Raw genomic sequence first — 20,859 nt, 5'->3', positions numbered from 1 at the left:
TCCCCGGACAGTGTGCCCCCGGTCAGTGTGCCCCCAGTCAGTGTGCCCCCGGTCAGTGTGTCCCCGGTCAGTGTGTCCCCGGTCAGTGTGTCCCCGGTCAGTGTGCCCCCGGTCAGTGTGTCTGGGTCAGTGTGTCTGGGTCAGTGTGTCTGGGTCAGTGTGCCCCCGGTCAGTGTGTCCCCGGTCAGTGTGTCCCCGGTCAGTGTGTCCCCGGTCAGTGTGTCTGGGTCAGTGTGTCCCCGGACAGTGTGCCCCCGGTCAGTGTGCCCCCAGTCAGTGTGTCCCCGGTCAGTGTGTCCCCGGTCAGTGTGTCCCCGGTCAGTGTGTCCCCGGTCAGTGTGTCCCCGGTCAGTGTGTCTGGGTCAGTGTGTCCCCGGACAGTGTGCCCCCGGTCAGTGTGTCCCCGGTCAGTGTGTCCCCGGTCAGTGTGTCTGTGTCAGTGCGTCCCTGGTCAGTGTGCCCCCGGTCAGTGTGTCCCCGGACAGTGTGCCCCCGGTCAGTGTGTCCCCGGTCAGTGTGTCCCCGGTCAGTGTGCCCCCGGTCAGTGTGCCCCCGGTCAGTGTGTCCCCGGTCAGTGTGCCCCCGGTCAGTGTGTCCCCGGTCATTGTGCCCCCGGTCAGTGTGCCCCCGGTCAGTGTGTCCCCGGTCAGTGTGCCCCCGGTCAGTGTGTCCCCGGTCAGTGTGCCCCCGGTCAGTGTGTCTGGGTCAGTGTGCCCCCGGTCAGTGTGCCCCCGGTCAGTGTGTCTGTGTCAGTGCGTCCCTGGTCAGTGTGCCCCCGGTCAGTATGCCCCCGGTCAGTGTGTCCCCGGACAGTGTGTCCCCGGACAGTGTGCCCCCGGTCAGTGTGCCCCCAGTCAGTGTGTCCCCGGTCAGTGTGTCCCCGGTCAGTGTGTCCCCGGTCAGTGTGTCCCCGGTCAGTGTGTCCCCGGTCAGTGTGTCTGGGTCAGTGTGTCCCCGGACAGTGTGCCCCCGGTCAGTGTGTCCCCGGTCAGTGTGTCCCCGGTCAGTGTGTCTGTGTCAGTGCGTCCCTGGTCAGTGTGCCCCCGTCAGTGTGTCCCCGGACAGTGTGCCCCCGGTCAGTGTGTCCCCGGTCAGTGTGTCCCCGGTCAGTGTGCCCCCGGTCAGTGTGCCCCCGGTCAGTGTGCCCCCGGTCAGTGTGTCCCCGGTCAGTGCGTCCCCGGTCAGTGCGTCCCCGGACAGTGTGTCCCCGGTCAGTGTGTCCCCGGACAGTGTGTCCCCGGTCAGTATGCCCCCGGTCAGTGTGGCCCCGGTCAGTGTGCCCCCGGTCAGTGTGCCCCCGGTCAGTGTGTCCCCGGTCAGTGTGTCCCCGGTCAGTGTGTCCCCGGTCAGTGCATCCCGGTCAGTGTGCCCCCGGTCAGTGTGTCCCCGGTCAGTGTGTCCCCGGTCAGTGTGCCCCCGGTCAGTGTGTCCCCGGTCAGTGTGCCCCCAGTCAGTGTGTCCCCAGTCAGTGTGTCCCCGGTCAGTGTGCCCCCGGTCAGTGTGTCCCCAGTCAGTGTGCCCCCGGTCAGTGTGCCCCCGGTCAGTGTGCCCCCGGTCAGTGTGTCCCCGGACAGTGTGCCCCCGGTCAGTGTGTCCCCGGTCAGTGTGTCCCCGGTCAGTGTGTCCCCGGTCAGTGTGTCTGGGTCAGTGTGTCCCCGGACAGTGTGCCCCCGGCCAGTGTGTCCCCGGTCAGTGTGTCCCCGGTCAGTGTGCCCCCGGTCAGTGTGCCCCCGGTTAGCGTGCCCCTGGTCAGTGTGTCCCCGGTCAGTGTGTCCCCGGTCAGTGTGTCCCCGGACAGTGTGTCCCCGGTCAGTGTGTCCCCGGTCAGTGTGCCCCCGGTCAGTGTGCCCCCGGTCAGTGTGTCCCCGGTCAGTGTGTTCTGGTCAAGTGTCTGAGTCAGTGGGTGCCGGTCAGTGGGTGCCGGTCAGTGGGTGCTGGTTAGTGAGTGCCGGTCAGTGAGTGCCGGTCAGTGGGTGCCGGTCAGTGGGTGCCGGTCAGTGAGTGCCGGTCAGTGGGTGCTGATTAGTGAGTGCTGGTTAGTGGGTGCCGGTCAGTGGGTGCCGGTCAGTGAGTGCCGGTCAGTGGGTGCTGGTCAGTGGGTGCTGGTTAGTGAGTGCCGGTCAGTGAGTGCCGGTAAGTGAGTGCTGGTTAGTGGGTGCCGGTCAGTGGGTGCTGGTCAGTGGGTGCCGGTCAGTGAGTGCCGGTCAGTGGGTGCCGGTCAGTGGGTGCCGGTCAGTGAGTGCCGGTCAGTGAGTGCCGGTCAGTGGGTGCCGGTCAGTGGGTGCTGGTTAGTGAGTGCTGGTTAGTGGGTGCCGGTCAGTGGGTGCCAGTCAGTGGGTGCCGGTCAGTGAGTGCTGGTCAGTGGGTGCTGGTCAGTGGGTGCTGGTCAGTGGGTGCTGGTCAGTGAGTGCTGGTTAGTGGGTGCCGGTCAGTGGGTGCCGGTCAGTGGGTGCCGGTCAGTGAGTGCCGGTCAGTGGGTGCCGGTCAGTGAGTGCTGGTCAGTGGGTGCTGGTCAGTGGGTGCTGGTCAGTGGGTGCTGGTCAGTGAGTGCTGGTTAGTGGGTGCCGGTCAGTGGGTGCCAGTCAGTGGGTGCCGGTCAGTGAGTGCCGGTCAGTGGATGCCGGTCAGTGAGTGCCGGTCAGTGGGTGCTGGCAGTGAGTGCCGGTCAGTGGGTGCCGGTCAGTGGGTGCTGGCAGTGAGTGCTAGTCAGTGGGTGCCGATCAGTGGGTGCTGGCAGTGAGTGCCGGTCAGTGGGTGCTGGCAGTGAGTGCCGGTCAGTGGGTGCTGGCAGTGAGTGCCGGTCAGTGGGTGCTGGTCAATGGGTGCCGGTCAGTGGGTGCTGGCAGTGAGTGCTAGTCAGTGGGTGCTGGTCAGTGGGTGCCGGTCAGTGGGTGCTGGCAGTGAGTGCTAGTCAGTGGGTGCTGGTCAGTGGATGCTGGTCAGTGGGTGCTGGTCAGTGGGTGCTGGCAGTGAGTGCTAGTCAGTGGGTGCTGGTCAGTGGATGCTGGTCAGTGAGTGCCGGTCAGTGAGTGCCGGTCAGTGGGTGCTGGCAGTGAGTGCCGGTCAGTGGGTGCTGGTCAGTGGGTGCTGGTCAGTGAGTGCCGGTCAGTGGGTGCTGGCAGTGAGTGCCGGTCAGTGGGTGCTGGTCAGTGGGTGCCGATCCTGACTCAACAGCTTGATTGTCATGTTTATGATATTAGTTTTCCTCCACAGATCACGCTGACGACCATTGGATACGGTGACAAGTTTCCAATCACATGGAATGGGCGACTCTTGGCTGCAACCTTTACCCTCATTGGGGTCTCTTTCTTTGCTCTGCCGGCGGTGAGTATACACTGGGTGCAGGAAGTGCGGTCCCACACCCAAAAGCAGCGGGATCCCTAGCCGCTGGCCTCGATCCTGACCTCCTCCATTCAGGACAAGGACAGCAGGGACATGGACATCACCATGAGCTGCACCTCCCCGTCCAATCCTGGACGGTCATACGAGAGTCCTTCTTTCATTATCACTGGGACAAAATTTGAGGGAGGAATAAGAAAGGAATGAATAGAAAAGTAAGACAGAAGAAGTGAACGGAGAGATAGTGAGAATTTAACAGCCTCGCTGGTGTCGGTGGGTTCGAGGGGGTGAGTGCGAAGTCTTTTGATGGGGTTGATTGTGTAACATTTCGGGAATTCTGAAATGCAATTGTTTTTGATTAGGTGTGACTGTCGGGGGTAAACCTGGGTGAGTGACTCACAGGCACACTTGGACTTAAAAATATTGAAATAAATTACAGGGCACGATTTAACGGGAAAAGTTCTGTGTCATATCGGGCGTGACTTCCCGGGTGCTTCCCGATAGCCGTGCTGGCGAGACAGCGGCCCGTATTTAGCGGCACTTAGTGCCGGAAATGACCCCCCCCCACAAGCTTCACCGAGGAACTGGCTGCCCTGCCGGCTGATTGCCTGGACCACGCCGGCAGCTCCCAGCTAACAACGGGGAACTGCTCATAAACGCTCCCTCCGAACTCACTCCCAGGCAGCACACGACCATGGCACCACGTAGCCCTGCTCCACGCTTCGGGGTGCCGACTTGGCCAGGCTGCTGGACGCTGGTAGAGGTGAGAAGGGACCTCACCTTCTCCCAAGGTTCCCCCCGAGGGGATCCGAGGACCAGCAACTGGGCCACCAGAGGCAAAAGGGGTAGCATCTGACAAGATACGGCCTCCAGGCATTAAACATTAACCAATAAACAGTATAATAGCAAGCTCCCAGCAGCAGCAGACCCTCAGAGGCAGGTATAATCATACCAGAACGTCACGCCAACAGAGAGCACAGCAGAATAGTGAGAGAGCACCCCACCCCCTCTTCAGACTGGTAGGAGGTCAACTTACATCCTCCCATTTCTGTATTCTCAGCCATAGGAGCAGGCGAGGGAGCAGCAAAACAAACACGAGGCCTCCAGGCATTGCAGCCAGAAACAGAAGCAATCAGCAAACATGACCTTAGGCCACTTGACAATCCTTTGTTTAACAAACAGTCTAGAGTACTGTAATACAAAATATAAAACTGCTTAACAGTCCATATATCACATTAACCAACAAGGAAAAGGCACCTATTCGCTACAGAATATCGGTACAAACACAAAGCTACAACAGTGCATTGATACGAGGAAAGCCAGATGCACACACAGCTTCCTGCCATTGAATATTGAACAGGGAACAATACAACAAAGGCACCAGCAAGCTGCAAGAGCAGTTCTTCATTCCTCCAGCAGGTAGCTCAGTTGAATCGGGCCGCCACCCCTCCCCTTTGTCAGCACTGGCAGTAGATTCCTTACTCCAGGCTGCGGAAGCAAAAGAGGCGGCAGCAAACAGACACGGATTCCAGGTAGCTACAACAGCATTCGGGCCACTCCCCCTCTGGCAGCTCCCAGCAGCGGACTCTCAAGGGCAGGTGCAATCATTACCAGGATGTCACGCTAACATAGAGCACAGCAGAAGAGTGAACGAGCACCTCTTCCCCTTCTTCAGACTGGTAGCAGGCCTGCTTACATCCCTTCATTGCCATATTCCAGGCCACAGAAGCAGAAGAGGCAGCAGCAGCCTGCAGGCACTGTGCAGCCACAAGCAGGAGCACACTGAAAACGCAACCTGCAGACACGAGACAGCTGTGCGGTGCTCACATAACTAAAAATGGCAATTCCTTATTAGCAATAGACTTCAGCTGTGAAGTTAGAGGCTGCTCACAGTCGGAGGGAGTTAGTGACCTTCACCATATAACCACAAACAGGGCTCTGCCCTGGAAGTGTTTGGTGGGGCAGACAAACAGCAGCTGTAGTTGCCCCTGTTATGGGTATACACAATATTGGAGGATGGCCTGTAGGACCAGCAGGCGCTGAACCCCTCACCCCCCCTAACCCAGGGGCGACCCCCAATCGATAGAGCCCAACCCCATACCAGGACCATCCCCCACCCAAGAGATCCCCCACCTCCTCCCACCCCCCACCCGAGCACTGGTGTAGCGGCTCCAGTGCCCTTGGGTTGCACGACTGAATATTAAAATGGCTCCTCACCTCCTCCGATCCCTTCAGCACCATTGCGCTAGGTTCCTGATTTTCAGTCGGAGTGTTAAACGGCGCCCGCGCGGCCTCTCGCTGGGGAGCTGGTTAGTTCCCGGGAGGTAGTTAGATTGGGCTTCCTATCAGGCTGCATCACAGCCTGGTATGGCAACTGCTCGGCCCAGGACCGCAAGAAACTTCAGAGAGTCGTGAACACCGCCCAGTCCATCACACGAACCTGCCTCCCATCCATTGACTCCATCTACACCTCCCGCTGCCTGGGGAAAGCGGGCAGCATAATCAAAGACCCCTCCCACCCGGCTTACTCACTCTTCCAACTTCTTCCATCGGGCAGGAGATACAAAAGTCTGAGAACACGCACGAACAGACTCAAAGACAGCTTCTTCCCCACTGTCACCAGACTCCGAAATGACCCTCTTATGGACTGACCTCATTAACACTACACCCTGTATGCTTCATCCGATGCCAGTGCTTATGTAGTTACATTGTATATGTAGTGTTGCCCTATTATGTATATTCTTTTATTCCCTTTTCTTCCCATGTACTTAATGACCTGTTGTGCTGCTCGCAGAAAAATACTTTTCACTGTACCTCGGTACACGGGACAATAAACAAATCCAATCCAATCCAATCCAATCCAATCAATCTCGTTAATGAGATGGAGATTGGTCTTAATTGGTCTCAATTGGTGTCTCGCCACATCTGGGCGGGATCTGGAACCGGCAATGGGAGCGAGCCGGTTAGATCGTGAACCGATTAGCACCGGCGCGGATCCGGATTTTGGACAGCCCCGCGATTTAATCGGAGTGCCCGGATCCGTGCCAGGCGCCACAAGCCTGTTAAATCACGGCCTAAATCTTTTCCCAGTGCATTAGGGTTTTGACTCACCAAAATTAGATTTCTGGGCATCCAGTTGACAGCCCCGGGTGGATATCACAAAACCTCATTCACGCTTTACAGTTGTGAAAGTTCCTCGTTCCCCAGTCTATAATGAAGGAGATTTGCCATTTAAGGGATGTCAAAACATGTGGCGTGTTTGGTGATGTTTCCCAGGCTTATTGTGCACTAACGCCAGTCTATACTCCTGGTAAACCTCCTCATTGAGATATGAACATATGAACATACAAACTTGAAGCAGAAGAAGGCCGTTTCACCCATCGAACCTGCTCCACCATTCACTGGGTTCAAGGCTGATCCGATTATGGCCTCTTCCTGCTAACCTTTGACTCCCTTGTTTTCAAGAATGTATTTACCTCTGCCTTAGGATTATTCATTGACCCTCCACTGCTCTCTGGGGAAGAGAGTTCCAAACATCCACCACCCCCTGAGAGAAAGTAATTCTCACCTCTGTCTTAAATGGAAAACTTTTATTTTAAAACTCTGTCCGTGGTTCTAGCCTCTCCCACAAGGGAGAGCATCCTCCCAGCAGTCACCCTGTCAAGGATCTTGGTCGGGATTCTCTGATCCCGCGGTGGGTTGGAGAAGCAGCGGGGGGCACGAGAATCGCCCCCGCGCCAGATTCTCCGCGCTTGACGGGCCAAGTGCCCACCGAGTTCGGTTGAGTCCCGCCGGCGTGGTTTACGTATGGTCCCACCCGCGGGACCTCGGAGTTCTGGCTGCGGGGGCCGTCCTGGTGGGAGGGGGGCGGGGCGATCCGACTCCCGGGGGGCTACCGATCGGCGGGTGGGTTAATGACGGGGGGACCTATGTTCCTCCATGACGGGCCCCTGTAGGGCTCCGCCATGTTGCCCGGGGGCCGGCGCGGAGACGGGAACCCGTGCGCACGCGCGAACCCGTGCGCATGCGCGAACCTGTGCGCATGCGCGGACTCGCGCCGGCTGTGTCGTGCCGGTTTTCTTTAAAAAAAATATTTATTAAAGTTTTTTAACACTATTTTTCTCCCTTACAAACAATAACTCTCCCCCCCCCCCCCCCCCACCTCGTAACAAAAAAAAACGAGAAATCGCGCAGAGCAAGATATATACATGGCAAAATGATATATTTACACAGCTTTGTACACTGGCCCTCACCCGTACGTGCCAATCTCCCCAACCCTTCATGTTATCTCTTGCTCATCCACCCTCCCAGGCAGTCCCCCCTCTCCCTCCCCCCCCTCCCAGGACGTCTCCCCCCCCCCCCCCCCTCCCCCCCCACAGGTTGCAGGTGCTGCTGACCGAACTTCCTCTAACGCTCCGCGAGATAGTCTAGGAACGGTTGCCACCGCCTGTGGAACCCCTGCACAGACCCTCTCAAGGTGAACTTAATCCTCTCAGCATGGCCACGTCCGCCTTCAGTCCCTTTAAGTGCGCGAACACTCGAGCCCTCTTCACCGGCCCATTCAGGCCCCTCACATTCCACGTTATCAGCCGGATTGGAGGGGCTCTCACCCCCCCACGTCCCGCTGACGAGCCATCTCCTTTTCTGGGCCAGTCCCGTGTCCACGCCTCCCTCACCCTCCAGTCCCCCACCTCTTCTGTGTCCCATTCCCTTTCGGCCAGTGCAGCAGCAATCCTTTTGCCCCCACCTTCCCCCCTCCCCTCCCCCCCGCTAGACCCCTGTCTAGCTTTTTTGCTCCCCCCATGTCACTCGCGTAAGTCAGCTGACGCCTGCTGACCCCGGCTTCCCCCGCCGTCCCATTGACCTCCCCGCGTGGGAGTCTCCCAATCCATATGCATTCCTTCGTTCCCCTTCCTGCCTTTCTTCCCGCACACGGGAAAAAACCCCGCGCTTTCCAAAGCCCACTCCGCCCCCTCTGGCACAGCTCCTGTCGCGGCCTTGTCTCTCTCCCCCAGCCCATGTAACATTTCCTGCACGTGGTTGACCCCCTATATACAACAACCACCACACATCAAACCTCAAACATCCCCCCCACCCTCACAAACCCTCAGTTAGAGTCCAACTTTTCGGTTTGTATGAAGGTCCACGCCTCTTCAGGCGTTTTGAAGTAATAGTGTTGGCCCTTGTATGTGACCCACAGTCGCGCTGGCTGCAGCATTCCGAATTTCACTTCTTTCCGGTACAACGCCGCTTTGGCCCGGTTGAAACCCGCTCTCCGCTTTGCAACCTCCGTGCTCCAGTCCGGGTATATTCGGATCTCTGCATTGTCCCACTTACTGCTCCGCTCCTTCTTGGCCCATCTCAGGACCCACTCTCTGTCCGTGAACTGGTGGAACCTCACCACCATCGCCCTTGGCGGCTCATTTTCCAGGGGCTTCTTCGCCAGCACCCGGTGTGCCCCGTCCAACTCCAGCGGCCTCGAAGGGGCCTTCGTGCCCATCATCGTCTCGAGCATCGTGCTCGCGTATGCCCCGGCATCAGCCCCCTCCACTCCCTCAGGGAGACCCAGGATCCGCAGGTTCTTTCTCCTCGACCTGTTCTCCAGGTCTTCGAGTCTTCCCGCCCACCTCTTGTGTAGCGCCTCGTTCTGCTCCACTCTCACCGCCAGGCCCACGAGCTCGTCCTCGTTCTGACTGACTCTTTTCTGTACCTCCTGGGTCTTAGCTTTGTGGACCTTCTGGGTGATCCCGAGTCCTTCAATTGCCGAAAGCATAGGCGCCAACATCTCTTTGCGCATCTCCTCGCGCTGCTCCTCGAAGCAGCGCTTGATGAACTCCTGCAGCTCCCCTTTGTCCCTGGCCCCGGCCATTTTGGTTTCTTTCCCTCGCTTCTCCCGTTGCTCCAGTGCCGCTCCTTTGGCCGTTACACTTCTGGTCCGTTTCATAGAAGTTGGCAGTGTTCGCTTCACCAGTCTGCCCCAAAAAGTCTATGGAAACTCCTGAGTCGGTTCCAGACGGGAGCTGCCGAATACGCGACCTACTCCTCCATGGCCGCCAGCAGAAGCCTCGTCCCTGCTTCTTCAATGGCCTTGGTAGATCTTTTCACAGTTGTTCCCTCTGCTGCTAGAATTCACCTTTGATAGAGTCAAGCCAGATTGCAGCTTTAAGCTTGCCCTTCCCCCGCCTGCATGCTGGAAGAGGCCCCTCTCTCCCCTGCAGTTACAGCCAAATCTTTTACTGTTTCTGCCGGGTCTGGTAGCCAAAAGACACAACACTCCTGGGGGACACTGTCGGGGGAATGCTGCAGTCTTCTTCCCACACCGGGAAATGTCAAACAAATGCCGTGGGGGCCCTGTAAAAGAGCCCAGAAGTCCGTTCCAAGCGGGAGCTACCGAATATGCGACCTAGCTCTGCATAGCCGCACCCGGAAGTGCCGTGCCGGTTTTCCAGCGCACAGCACTCTGGTGCCGTACTATCCCCCAAAAAAGGGGTGAATGCCTGGGCATGGAGGCCCGTTGACGCTAGCGCCGCTCCCGCCGGTTTTGACGCCGGCGTCAACACTTGGCCGGGATTTCGGAGAATCCCGGCCCTTGTATGTTTCAAAAAGACACATCTCTCATTAAGGTGAACTTCGTTGATCAGATTGACAGGCCCATCTCCTGAGCCCACACGGGCTCTGCCAGTGAACGTCGCTGAATATCTTAGTCGCACCCCTAACGTGAAGCACTTATCCTCAAAGGTCGAGGTTCTTACTATTGGGCCTTTGTCATTAGCTCCTAGCTAAGCTTCCAGGTCCAGTCATAGAAACATAGGAGCAGGAGGAGGCAATTCAGCCTGTCAACCTCGTTCAGCATTCAGTGAGATCATGGTTGACCTGTATCTCAACTCCATTCACCCTCCTCAGTTTCTTTTCCCGTAATGCTCTTGCCCAACAAAAGTCCTATCAATTTGGTGTTGAAATTGGAAAACATGGAGGAGGTCTTTCTGATGCTTCTATCTTGTGTTATCCAGGGAATTCTTGGCTCCGGCTTTGCTCTGAAGGTTCAGGAGCAACATCGGCAGAAACACTTCGAGAAACGACGGAATCCTGCGGCTGGACTCATCCAGGTAACACAGACTGAACTCCACGGTCACTGGGGAAAGGTGAATGGGAACTGGGTGGGAGGGGCTCAGTACCAGCAGTGCATCAAGAAATAACAGCGAGAATTAATTGAGAATTTTCACTGAAGGAAGACACATGACACGCAAGGGTTGGAGAACCATTTTGAATGCTTAACTTTCTATCCTTCAGTTTGATAGACGGATTGTTGAGCCTATTTTGGTTCTTGCACAGAGAAGGCAAACCCCAGTTTGAACAGAGAACCTCTTGAGTCCTGCTTGGCAGCAGGTGCATAGCAGAATTGGTCGTGGCTTCACCCGGGGAAGGAGTTAGAAGGCAAAAACGTAAAATTCTGATGCATCTGAAGAATAATCTAATCCTTCTGTTTGCCTGACCCACACACAGGCTTCCTGGCGATATTACTCGACCAGCCTCTGTCGGACAGACCTTCAAGCTACTTGGCAATGCTTTGAGCAGACATTGACAGTCCCAATGTACAGGTAGGTGTGGAGACAGTTCCTCTCCTTCCCCGACACCAAGACCAGATTTGGTTCTATAATTTAATTTAATTTATTTCTTTAATTTGAAATTTCTTTTATTTCCTTCCATTTTAGTTCAGTTCCGCACAAGTTTGTTTTTGCTCCATCTCTTCACTGTAGTGTCAATGCCGTTGTCATGCAGGTACGTGTTTCCATAGAAACGTGGATTCCCTGAGCGAGGCTGTATGATAAGTGGCACTCGGACAAGTAGGTATATTGTGTGTGTCTGTGTCGCCGTGCGTTGTGTGTGTGGCTTTGAATAGAAAAATCCACAAAACCCTTCTGTACATCACAAGCAGCAATGTCAACACATAAACGAGCTGATTGTAATACCTTCCTGCCCCCACCCCCAGAGGAGGTTAAGATGAAACAGATCATTGAGAGGTTTGACAGGGTAGGTGCCGAGAAAATGTTCCACCTGGTTGGGAAATCGAGAACAAGAGTCATATAATCTCAGAATAAGGGGTCGGCCATTTAAGGCTGGGCTGAGAATTTGTTTTCACTCAAATGTCAGCGATTCTTTGGAATTCTCTACCCCCGAGGATTATGGATGCTGTTGCTGAGTATATATCAAGGTGGAAATTGGTAGACCTTTGGGGAGTAAGGCAATAAAGGGATCTGGGAATAGTGCAGGAGCTGGGAGTTGAGATGAATGATCAAGATCTTATTAAATGGGACTGAATGATCTGCTCTTGTCCCTGTTCCTCATATTTTTTATATTCCTGATGAGATCCATCACCTTAAATTGCACGGAAACATTAAGCCCGGGTGGGTCGCCCAAAACCGGGCGGGGTCCTGATTTATTGTGAAACGTCGCAGCCTGATGTCACAACAGCAGAATTCTGTTTAAACTAAAGAAAATATTTGGCAGCCTTCCACAACCCCAACAATGGGAGTCGGTGGAGAGAGGCCAGAATGGATCATGCTCAGTATATAAATCACATTGTTTTGAAGGATTCTTCATGGACCAAAGAGGAGACAGCTCTGGCCAGACATATTCCTGGAGGTTTCATTGCATGGACAGCACTGCCCCCCTCCCACCTCACACATATGTATGTGTGTGTGTGTGTGTGTGCACATGCCAGACGAAACCCACACCAGGGTTGCAGGGCAGATTACTCCTCCAGTCTACCAGACGTACCTCTCGGCTTCATAACACAATCACGTCGGGTGTAATTTATCCTCTGAATGTGACATTTGATCTCTGGCTGATTTGGATCAGAATTTTTCAAGTTACCCAATTTTCGATCTGACAAATTTAGAACCATATTTCCGTGCTTAGTAATAATCTTTATTGTCACAAGTAGGCTTACATTCACACTGCAATGAAGTTACTGTTGTTAAAAAATCTAATTCAAGTGGCTGGGGCAGAGAGCAGCAAAATCTTTTTTATTTAAACATTTTTTTAAAAATATGTTTTTATTAAGAGTTTTTCAATAACAATATTTTCCACCTTACAAACAACCCCCTCCCCCCCCCCCGTAACAAAGAAAAGAAAAAGAACTCGCGTGGCAAGACATGAACATGGCAAGTCAATAAGATACAAAACTTTGTACATTGGATTCTTCCCGTACATGTCAGTTTCCGGATCATTCATGTGTTTTCTTGCTCAAATGCTCCCCACAGAAACCCCCCTTACCCCTCCCCCCCCACGAACGATGTCCCCCCCCCCCCCCAGGGTTGCTGCTGCTGCTGTCTGACCTTCATCTAACGCTCCGCGAGATGGTCTAGGAACGGTTGCTGCCGCCTGTAGAACCCCTGCGCAGACCCTCACAAGGCAAACTTTATCCTTTCCAACTTGATAAACCCAGCCATATCATTTATCCAGGCCTCCACGCTGGGGGCTCCTCCTTCCACGTTAGCAAGATCCTTCGCCGGGCTACTAGGGACGCCAAGGCCAGAATGCCGGCCTCTTTCGCTTCCTGCATTCCCGGCACGTCCACTACTCCAAATATTGCTAGCCCCCAGCTTGGCTTGACCCGGACTTTTACCACCTGAGATACTGTTCCCGCCACTCCTCTCCAGAACCCCTCCAGTACCGGGCATGACCAAAACATATGGACATGGTTCGCCGGACTTCCTGAGCACCTCCCACATCTGTCCTCCACCCCAAAGAACCTGCTCAGCCTCGCCCCCGTCATATGCGCTCTATGAACCACCTTAAATTGTATCAGGCTAAGCATGGCACACGAGGAAGAGGAATTAACCCTACTTAGGGCGTCAGCCCATAGCCCCTCCTCAATCTCCTCCCCCAACTCCTCCCATTTACCCTTCAGCTCCTCTACCAGCGCTTCCCCCTCTTCTTTCATCTCCTGGTATATCGCCGACACCTTGCCCTCTCCGACCCATACGCCTGAAATCACCCTATCTTGAATCCCCTGTGCCGGGAGTAGCGGAAATTCCCTCACCTGCCGCCTCACAAACGCCCTCACTTGCATGTACCTGAAAGCGTTTCCCGGGGGTAGCCCAAACTTCTCCTCCAGCGCCCCTAAGCTCGCAAACGTCCCGTCAATGAACAGGTCCCCCATTCTTCTAATCCCTGCCCGATGCCAGCTCTGAAATCCCCCGTCCATCCTTCCTGGGACAAACCGGTGGAGAGCAGCAAAATCTAACTGCAGTGATTGGTAAAGGTTGAGCAGAACAAATCCCTCGCTTTGGCACTCAGTGGGCAGAATTATACCTTGTAAACACGGGACTGTTTTCACCGCACGCTGATGTAATATCTGGCGTGGTGATGCTAGACCGTGATCCCGATGTCATCATGCTGGGCAGCAATAACAAGGTGAGCGGGTCAGGGTGCTGAAATCAGGAGCCCACTCGGCATTTTGAAACAAGAAATTAATGGCCATTTAAGCCGACAGTGAGGTCCCAGGACTGACCTCCACCAACCACAACCATCTTCCTTTGTGCCAACCAGTGGAGAGCTTTCACCCTGATTCCCATTGACTCTAGTTTTGCTAGGGCTCCTTGATGCCATACTTGGTCTAATGTCAGGGGCAATCACTCTCACCTCACCTCTGGAGCTCAGCTCTTTTGTCCAAATTTGAACCAAGAGCTGAGGTCATGAGCTGAGTGACCCTGGCGGAACCCAAACTGAACGTCAGTGAACAGATGATTGCCGAGTAAGTGCAGCTTGATAGCACTGTGGATAACCCATTCCATCACTTTACTGATGATGGAGAGTAGACTGATGGGTTGGCAATTTGCCGGGTTGGATTTGTCCTGCCTTTTCTGGGTAATTTTCCACATTGCTGGGTAGGTGTGAATGCCAGGTACGTGCCAATATTGTATCTGTACTGGAACAGCTTGGCTAGGGGTGCGGCAAGTTCTGGAGCACAGGTCTTCAGTATTATTGCTGGAATATTGTCAGGGCCCATAGTCTTTGCAGTATCCAGTGCCTTCAGCCGTTTCTCGACATCACGTGGAGTGAATCGTACTGGCTGAAGACTGACACCTGTGATGCTGGGACCTCCGGAGGAGACCGAGATGGATCATCCACTCGGCACTTCTGGCTGAAGATTGTTGCAAATCTCTCAGCCTTGTCTTCTGCACAGATGTGCTGTTCTCCTCCATCATTGAGGATGGGGATATTTGTGAAGCCTCCTCCTCCAGTGAGTTGGTTAATTGTCCACCACCATTCACGGCTGGATGTGGCAGGACTGCAGAGCTTAGATCTGATCCGTTGATTACAGGGTCGCTTACCTCTGTCTATCACTTTCTGCTTATGCTTTTGGAATGTAAGTAGTCCTGTGTAAGCTTCACCAGTTGACGCTTCATTGTTGGTTTGCCTGGTGCTGCTGCTGGCATGCTCTCCTGCACTCTTCATTGAACCAGTGTTGATCCCCTGGCTTGGTGCTTGGGGTAGAGTGGGGGATATGCCATCCATGAGTTTACAGATTGTGGCCCACAGCGCCTCATGGATGCCCAGTCTTGAGTTGCTAGATCTGTTCTGAATCTTATTAGGATCCTGGACCAGACTCTAACAGTGGCTCAGACACTGTACAGAAACCCCAATATTTTATTTTAATTGTGTAAGACTGTGAGGAAAGGATTCCTCACTCCGGGATTGATCTCACAAGAAATAGGGATATGGTTTATTAAAACAAACTTTATTACCAACACGGTATCAGAATATATTTGATATCACATAAGAAAATAGCTTACAATTACCCCTTAAACAATGCTAATCACTACAGTGACATAATAACCCTTAACTGCTATCTTTACTTCCATTCAATCAACAGAACCATCTCAGATCCCAATCCACTTTTCAATACAGTTAGCACTCAGGAATATTGGTTGTACAGAGATGTCTGGATACTCCACTTTGAGAAAGAGAGATCTTTTGAGGCTATTTAAAGAAAAGGACCTGACCCCCCTGTCAGAATATTGCAGCATCTCTGGCTGTATTTCTTCAGAAAACCTCTCAGCTCAGCCAAAAACTAACCCTGAAAACCCCAACAGCTGACTGCTTCAACCCCGGGCTCCTCCCATTAACTACACCATCTCACTGAACTGAACACACTGGGCGGGATTCTCCATCCCGCCAGCCCTGTTTCTCCCCACTGACAGTGGGATCCTCCGTTCTCGCAGACGGCCAATGGGGTCTCCCATTGTGGGCACCCCCACGCCATCAGGAAACCCGCGAACTTGGATGCGCTGCCGGCGAAGCGGACGATCCCGCTGACGGAGAATCCCGCAGAATGTCTCCAATTAGCTGCTCCCCGGGGAACCCTCTTAATATAAATAAAAGTCCATTAGCCCAAACTTTTACGATGCTTTCATTGAACCTCTGACTCCAAAAAGCCTGGCTGTCTTTCAAAACAGGCTTTTTGACCCTCCATCGTGTTGTGTGGCACCATCACCATGCTAAACGGGATAGATAGTGATGAATGTTGGAATTTGGTGCAGTAAGGGTTAACATCCTGGGCTCACCAGCTTGTGCTTCCTTTAGTTGCGAGGTGGGAATTCCCACTGAGCTGCATGTATCTGCGCTGGCGCTGGATGCAGAGTAAAGGTGTGACGCTGAGCCCTCTGTGACTTTATCTTCTTCCCCGGGATTGTGCAGACCCCCGGGATATTCAGCAGCAACAGTCAATGGTGCACTTGTGCAGGAGACAAAAATAGGGAAGGCCTTCAGCCTTCAAGGCGAGACCACGTAGTCATATTGCTGTATTGGCAGCACATCCAGCATTGTGAGGTGTTGCTCTTTGGTTGTATTTCACAACTTCCAACATGCAGTCACTCAATCCTCCCACGGTGTATGAGAGCATTCGAGATCATCGATGCTTATTTCATAACAACATAACAGACATTGTTCACTTTCCCTTTGGCCTTGCTGACACATATTTCTCTCCTTTACACATAATGCTTCTGGCCTTCCTCCTATTCCACCTCTCCCAGTGGAGTAGCTCCACTGGTTGACAGTAAACTGAAACACCTCCTCCTCCAATGGTGTGAGCATTGCCATTGTGCGCCTTCACCTCCTGCAATTAGAGAGCAGCATTGCAATGGTTTTAGAGTCTACTTCACAATTATGCGTTTGTATGTCAGGCAGCTGAGAACTCCACAGGCTGATCAAGGCCTTGGAGCCAGGCATTGGCCTTCATGCATCATGCCAACCTGCATTTGTACACAAGAGAATGTCCTCAAAGAGCCTATCCACATCCCTCCATGAGTGTTCCTCTCCATAATGGAGCCTGGCTCACCCTAGCCGATCTTAGGAGGTCATTGAGATGTTTTCTGCACTGTACCCAGGTCCTCGCGATATTCCCACGGCAGTTAACATCCACTGTAACCTCGGCCCAGGCTGCTTGGTCGCGCTGTGAGGTCGTTTCCCATTAGCTGGCATGACAATCACCCATTAATCATCATCAAACTTAGAGTCATGCTTTGGTTCTGGTCATTACCTCTGTCCCTTCTCTTGTCTATCTACGTCCTCACTACAAGTCATCATCATTCTCCCTTTGCAACTGGATCCTCGACTTCCTGACCCACAGACCACAATCAGTACGGATAAACAACAACACCTCCTCCACGATAGTCCTCCACACCGGGGCCCCGCAAGGCTGCGTACTTAGCCTCCTACTCTACTCCCTGTACACACACAACTGGCTGGGAACATTTGGCTCCAACCCCATCTACAAGTTCACCAAATTTTCTGGCTGCACTGCTGATGGCAAAGTGAGCTCAAGACCACCCCCACCCCCGTCCTGCGCTAATTGAGGCGTACTCGAGTGAAAAGCTTAACCGTTGTTCTTGATGAACCAGACACAATCTTGATTTTTTTTGTTCTCCTTTCGTACTTGCTTTCTTGAACTTTATTCTTTGGAGGTGGTCTTTGCTGCTAAGACCAATATTTATCACCCACCACAAGTTCTGTCTTGAGGAGATGGTAGTGAGCTGCCCTCGTCAACGGGCAGTTTGATAAACTATGGTTAAAGCTGACCACCTTGGTGTGGGACTGGAGCCATTAATAGACCCAGGCCGGGTAAGGACGGAATATAATAATAAGCTTCATAATAATCTTTATTAGTGTCACAAGTAGGCTTACATTAACAATGAAGTTACTGTGAAAAGCCCCTAGTCGCCACATTCCGGCGCCTGTTCGGGTACACAGAGGGAGAATTCAGAATGTCCAATTCACCTAACAAGCACGTCTTCCGGGACCTGTGGGAGGAAACCGGAGCGCCCGGAGGAAGCCCACGCAGACACGGGGAGAACGTGCAGTGACGCAAGCCAGGAATCGAACCCGGGTCCCTGGCGCTGTGAAGCAACAGTGCTAACAACTGTGCTACCGTACCGCCCACTATATTCCCTTTCCTAAAGAACTTTAATCAACCAGTTGGGTTTTAACAACAATCTGACAGCTCGTTTTCATTTCTAGGTTTTTCATCAGCTGATTATAAATTCTCAAACTGTCCACAATGAGTTTTCGACTTATTCCCTAACAACTAAAAGCTGATGTGTTACAAAGGCAGAGATGTGTCACAGACCGCGGTGATGTAATTACGGGAGAGTGTCTGTCGGGAGTTTGGCTGCAATCTGTTAGCTTAAGTGCTGGTTGTCAATGCGAATTCTGTTCAAACCAACATTGTTGCTTCTGTGTGCTGTTGTCACAGGCTGATTCCCCCGCTAAACCAGCTTGACTTGCTGCGGAACCTCAAGAACAAATCAGGACTCACCTTCAGGTACTGAACATGTCAGCTCGCAACAGGAGCCATTTCGTTACAACCTGAGATAGCCCAACAACAACTCATGATGCTAACTTCTTGTGAGGGCAGGTTGCATAAACTAAGCTTACATTCCCTTGAGTTTTGAATGTTCAGGTTTGATCTAACATAAGGGGTGGAATTCTCCGACCCCCCGCCGGGTTGGAGAATCGCCGGGGGTCGGCGTGAATCCCGCCCCCGCAGGCTGCCGAATTCTCCGGCGCCGGAGATTCGGCGGGGGCGGGAGTCGCGCCGCGCCGGTCGGCGGGCCTCCCTCCGGCGATTCTCCGGCCCGTGAGGGGCCGAAGTCCCGCTCGTTCTATGCAGGTCCCGCCGGCATAAATTAGAGTAGGTCCCTTAGCGGGACCTGGCGGTGCGGGCGGGGTCCTGGGGGGGGGGGGGGTGCGCGGGGCGATCTGGCCTCGGGGGGCCCCGGGGCCCACCGATCCGCGGGCGGGCCTGTGCCGTGGGGGCACTCTATTCCTACGTGCCGGTCGTGTAAGCCTCCGTGATGGCCGACACGTAGGTGGACCCCTCCTGGGCATGCGCGAGGATGACGTCAGCAGCCCCATCTACAAGACGCTCCCACGCATGCGCGGACCCATGCTGGCCAACGGAGTCCCTTTGGCCCCGGCTGGCGCGGCGCCAAAGGCCTTCCACCCTGGCTGGCGGGGCGCCAACCACTCGGGCGGACCTAGCCCCTGAAGGTGCGGAGGATTCCGTACCTTTGGGGCGGCCCGATGTCGGAGTGGTTCACGCCACTCCGTCCCGCCGGGACCCCCTGCCCCGGCGGGTATGGGAGAATCCCGCCCAAGATGTTTACAAGGATAAAATGAGTGCCACGGGGCAGAAACAGATATGTTATTTCCCTGCTGAGGGAATTTATGAGCAGGAGAACGCTGGGAATCTGAAATAAAAATAGAAAATGATGGAAGTGCTCAGAATGTGAGGCAGCATTTGTGTAGAGGAAAATAAAAGCTCATGTTTCAGATCGATGTGCTGATGATGGTCATCATTTTTATATAAACTTTATTCCATCATAAGTTCCGAGGCCCTGAAATCTCACTAGCGTTATCTCTGTGAAGGCATCAGTGCACAGCACCCTATCAGGTTCAGTCAAATCACTAGAAGTACTGTCTGAAGTTTGGTATCATTTGCCATCTTGCTTTTTCAGTAACTGAAAATTTTAATGCCCCAAAATAAGCATTTTAAACACAACAATCAAAGTCCTTAAAAAAAAGTCAACAAATTGAAATTGTATTAGTTCATTACACAGTCAATTTCTTCTTTTAATCTTTAGCTTGACAATATCAGTCCCTTCAAAAAGCAGGCTCTGAATTGACGTTTCTCCTTTGAGGGTGCTGTTGAATTTAGATTGTGCAGTTTTAGAATCAGTAGTTGTGCCCGATTTCCTGAAGGTGAGTGATTCCTATTATTATCGGTGCTCCGAATGGAATATTTTTTCTTCAGCTTCCAGCAGTTTCTGTCCAATTGCTACAAATGAATTTGAAAATACGAGGACAGGTTTAAAAAGAAACTGAGATAAAATGATATCCCTTTTAAAGTGTAGGTGTAGCCTACGGCTGTATCCATCTGTGGCAGTGAATGAGAGGAAACATATACACTTATACATTTGGATTAATATTCATTAAATGTATTGAGCTGTGAGAAAAGTTTTAGTCAGAGACAATGTGAAGGGGAAGGCATTGATCTTCCTTTAAAATTAATTCTGCATTCAAGGGCTCATTTTCTTAACTGTGTTTTGAAGATGTTTAGAAAAAGGCAATGTTAAAGGATGATGTAGAGGGAGCTTTACTCTGTATCTAACCCCGTGCTGTACCTGTCCTGGAGTGTTTGATGGGGACAGTGTAGAGGGAGCTTTGCTCTGTATCTAACCCCATGCTGTATCTGTCGTGGGAGTGTTTGATGGGGACAGTGTAGAGGGAGCTTTACTCTGTATCTAACCCCATTCTGTACCTGTCCTGGGACTGTTCGATGGGGACAATGTAGAGGGAGCTTTACTCTGTAGCTAACCCCGTGCCGTACCTGTCCTGGAGTGTTTGATGGGGGACAGTGTAGAGGGAGCTTTACCCTGTATCTAACCCCGTGCTGTACCTGTCCTGGGAGTGTTTGATGGGGACAGTGTCGAGGGAGCTTTACTCTGTATCTAAACCCATTCTGTACCTGTCCTGGAAGTGATTGATGGGGACAGTGTGAGGGATCTTTACTCGGTGTCTAACCCCGTGCTATACCTGTCCTGGGAGTGTTTGATGGGGACAGTGTAGAGGGAGCTTTACTCTGTATATAACCCCATGCTGGATCTGTCCTGGGAGTGTTTGATGCGAACAGTGTAGAGGGAGCTTTACTCTGTATCTAACCCCGTGCTGCACCTGTCCTGGGAGTGTTTGATGGGGACAGTATAGAGGGAGCTTTACTCTGTATCTAACCACGTGCTGTACCTGTCCTGGGAGTGTTTGATGGGGACAGTATAGAGGGAGCTTTACTCTGTATCTAAACCCGTGCTGTATCTGTCCTGGGAGTGTTTGATGGGGACAGTGTAGAGGGAACTTTACTCTATGTCTAACCCCGTGCTGTACCTGTCGTGGGAGTGTTTGATGGGGACAGTGTAGAGGGAGCTTTACTCTGTATCTAACCCCGTGCTGTGTCCTGGG

The 20,859-nt window shown here is 53.2% G+C and overlaps 1 protein-coding gene across 2 annotated transcripts in view; it reads left to right on the top strand.

Moving 5' to 3' along the window:
• The window catches only part of kcnq2b (potassium voltage-gated channel, KQT-like subfamily, member 2b), a 249,502-nt gene that overhangs the window by 162,472 nt on the left and 66,171 nt on the right, over nucleotides 1–20,859 (top strand). For both annotated transcript variants that reach the window (XM_072515343.1, XM_072515342.1), the window contains exons 6-9: nucleotides 3,214–3,324; nucleotides 10,350–10,445; nucleotides 10,843–10,937; nucleotides 18,098–18,166. In XM_072515343.1, the coding sequence (XP_072371444.1) occupies nucleotides 3,214–3,324; nucleotides 10,350–10,445; nucleotides 10,843–10,937; nucleotides 18,098–18,166 (371 nt within the window). The remainder of the gene's footprint in view (nucleotides 1–3,213; nucleotides 3,325–10,349; nucleotides 10,446–10,842; nucleotides 10,938–18,097; nucleotides 18,167–20,859) is intronic.

The sequence above is a fragment of the Scyliorhinus torazame genome, chromosome 8 (assembly GCF_047496885.1).
Source record: "Scyliorhinus torazame isolate Kashiwa2021f chromosome 8, sScyTor2.1, whole genome shotgun sequence".
NCBI lineage: Eukaryota > Metazoa > Chordata > Chondrichthyes > Carcharhiniformes > Scyliorhinidae > Scyliorhinus > Scyliorhinus torazame.
Note: the sequence above shows the minus strand (reverse complement) of the source record. Positions and strands in the feature narration are given on the sequence as shown.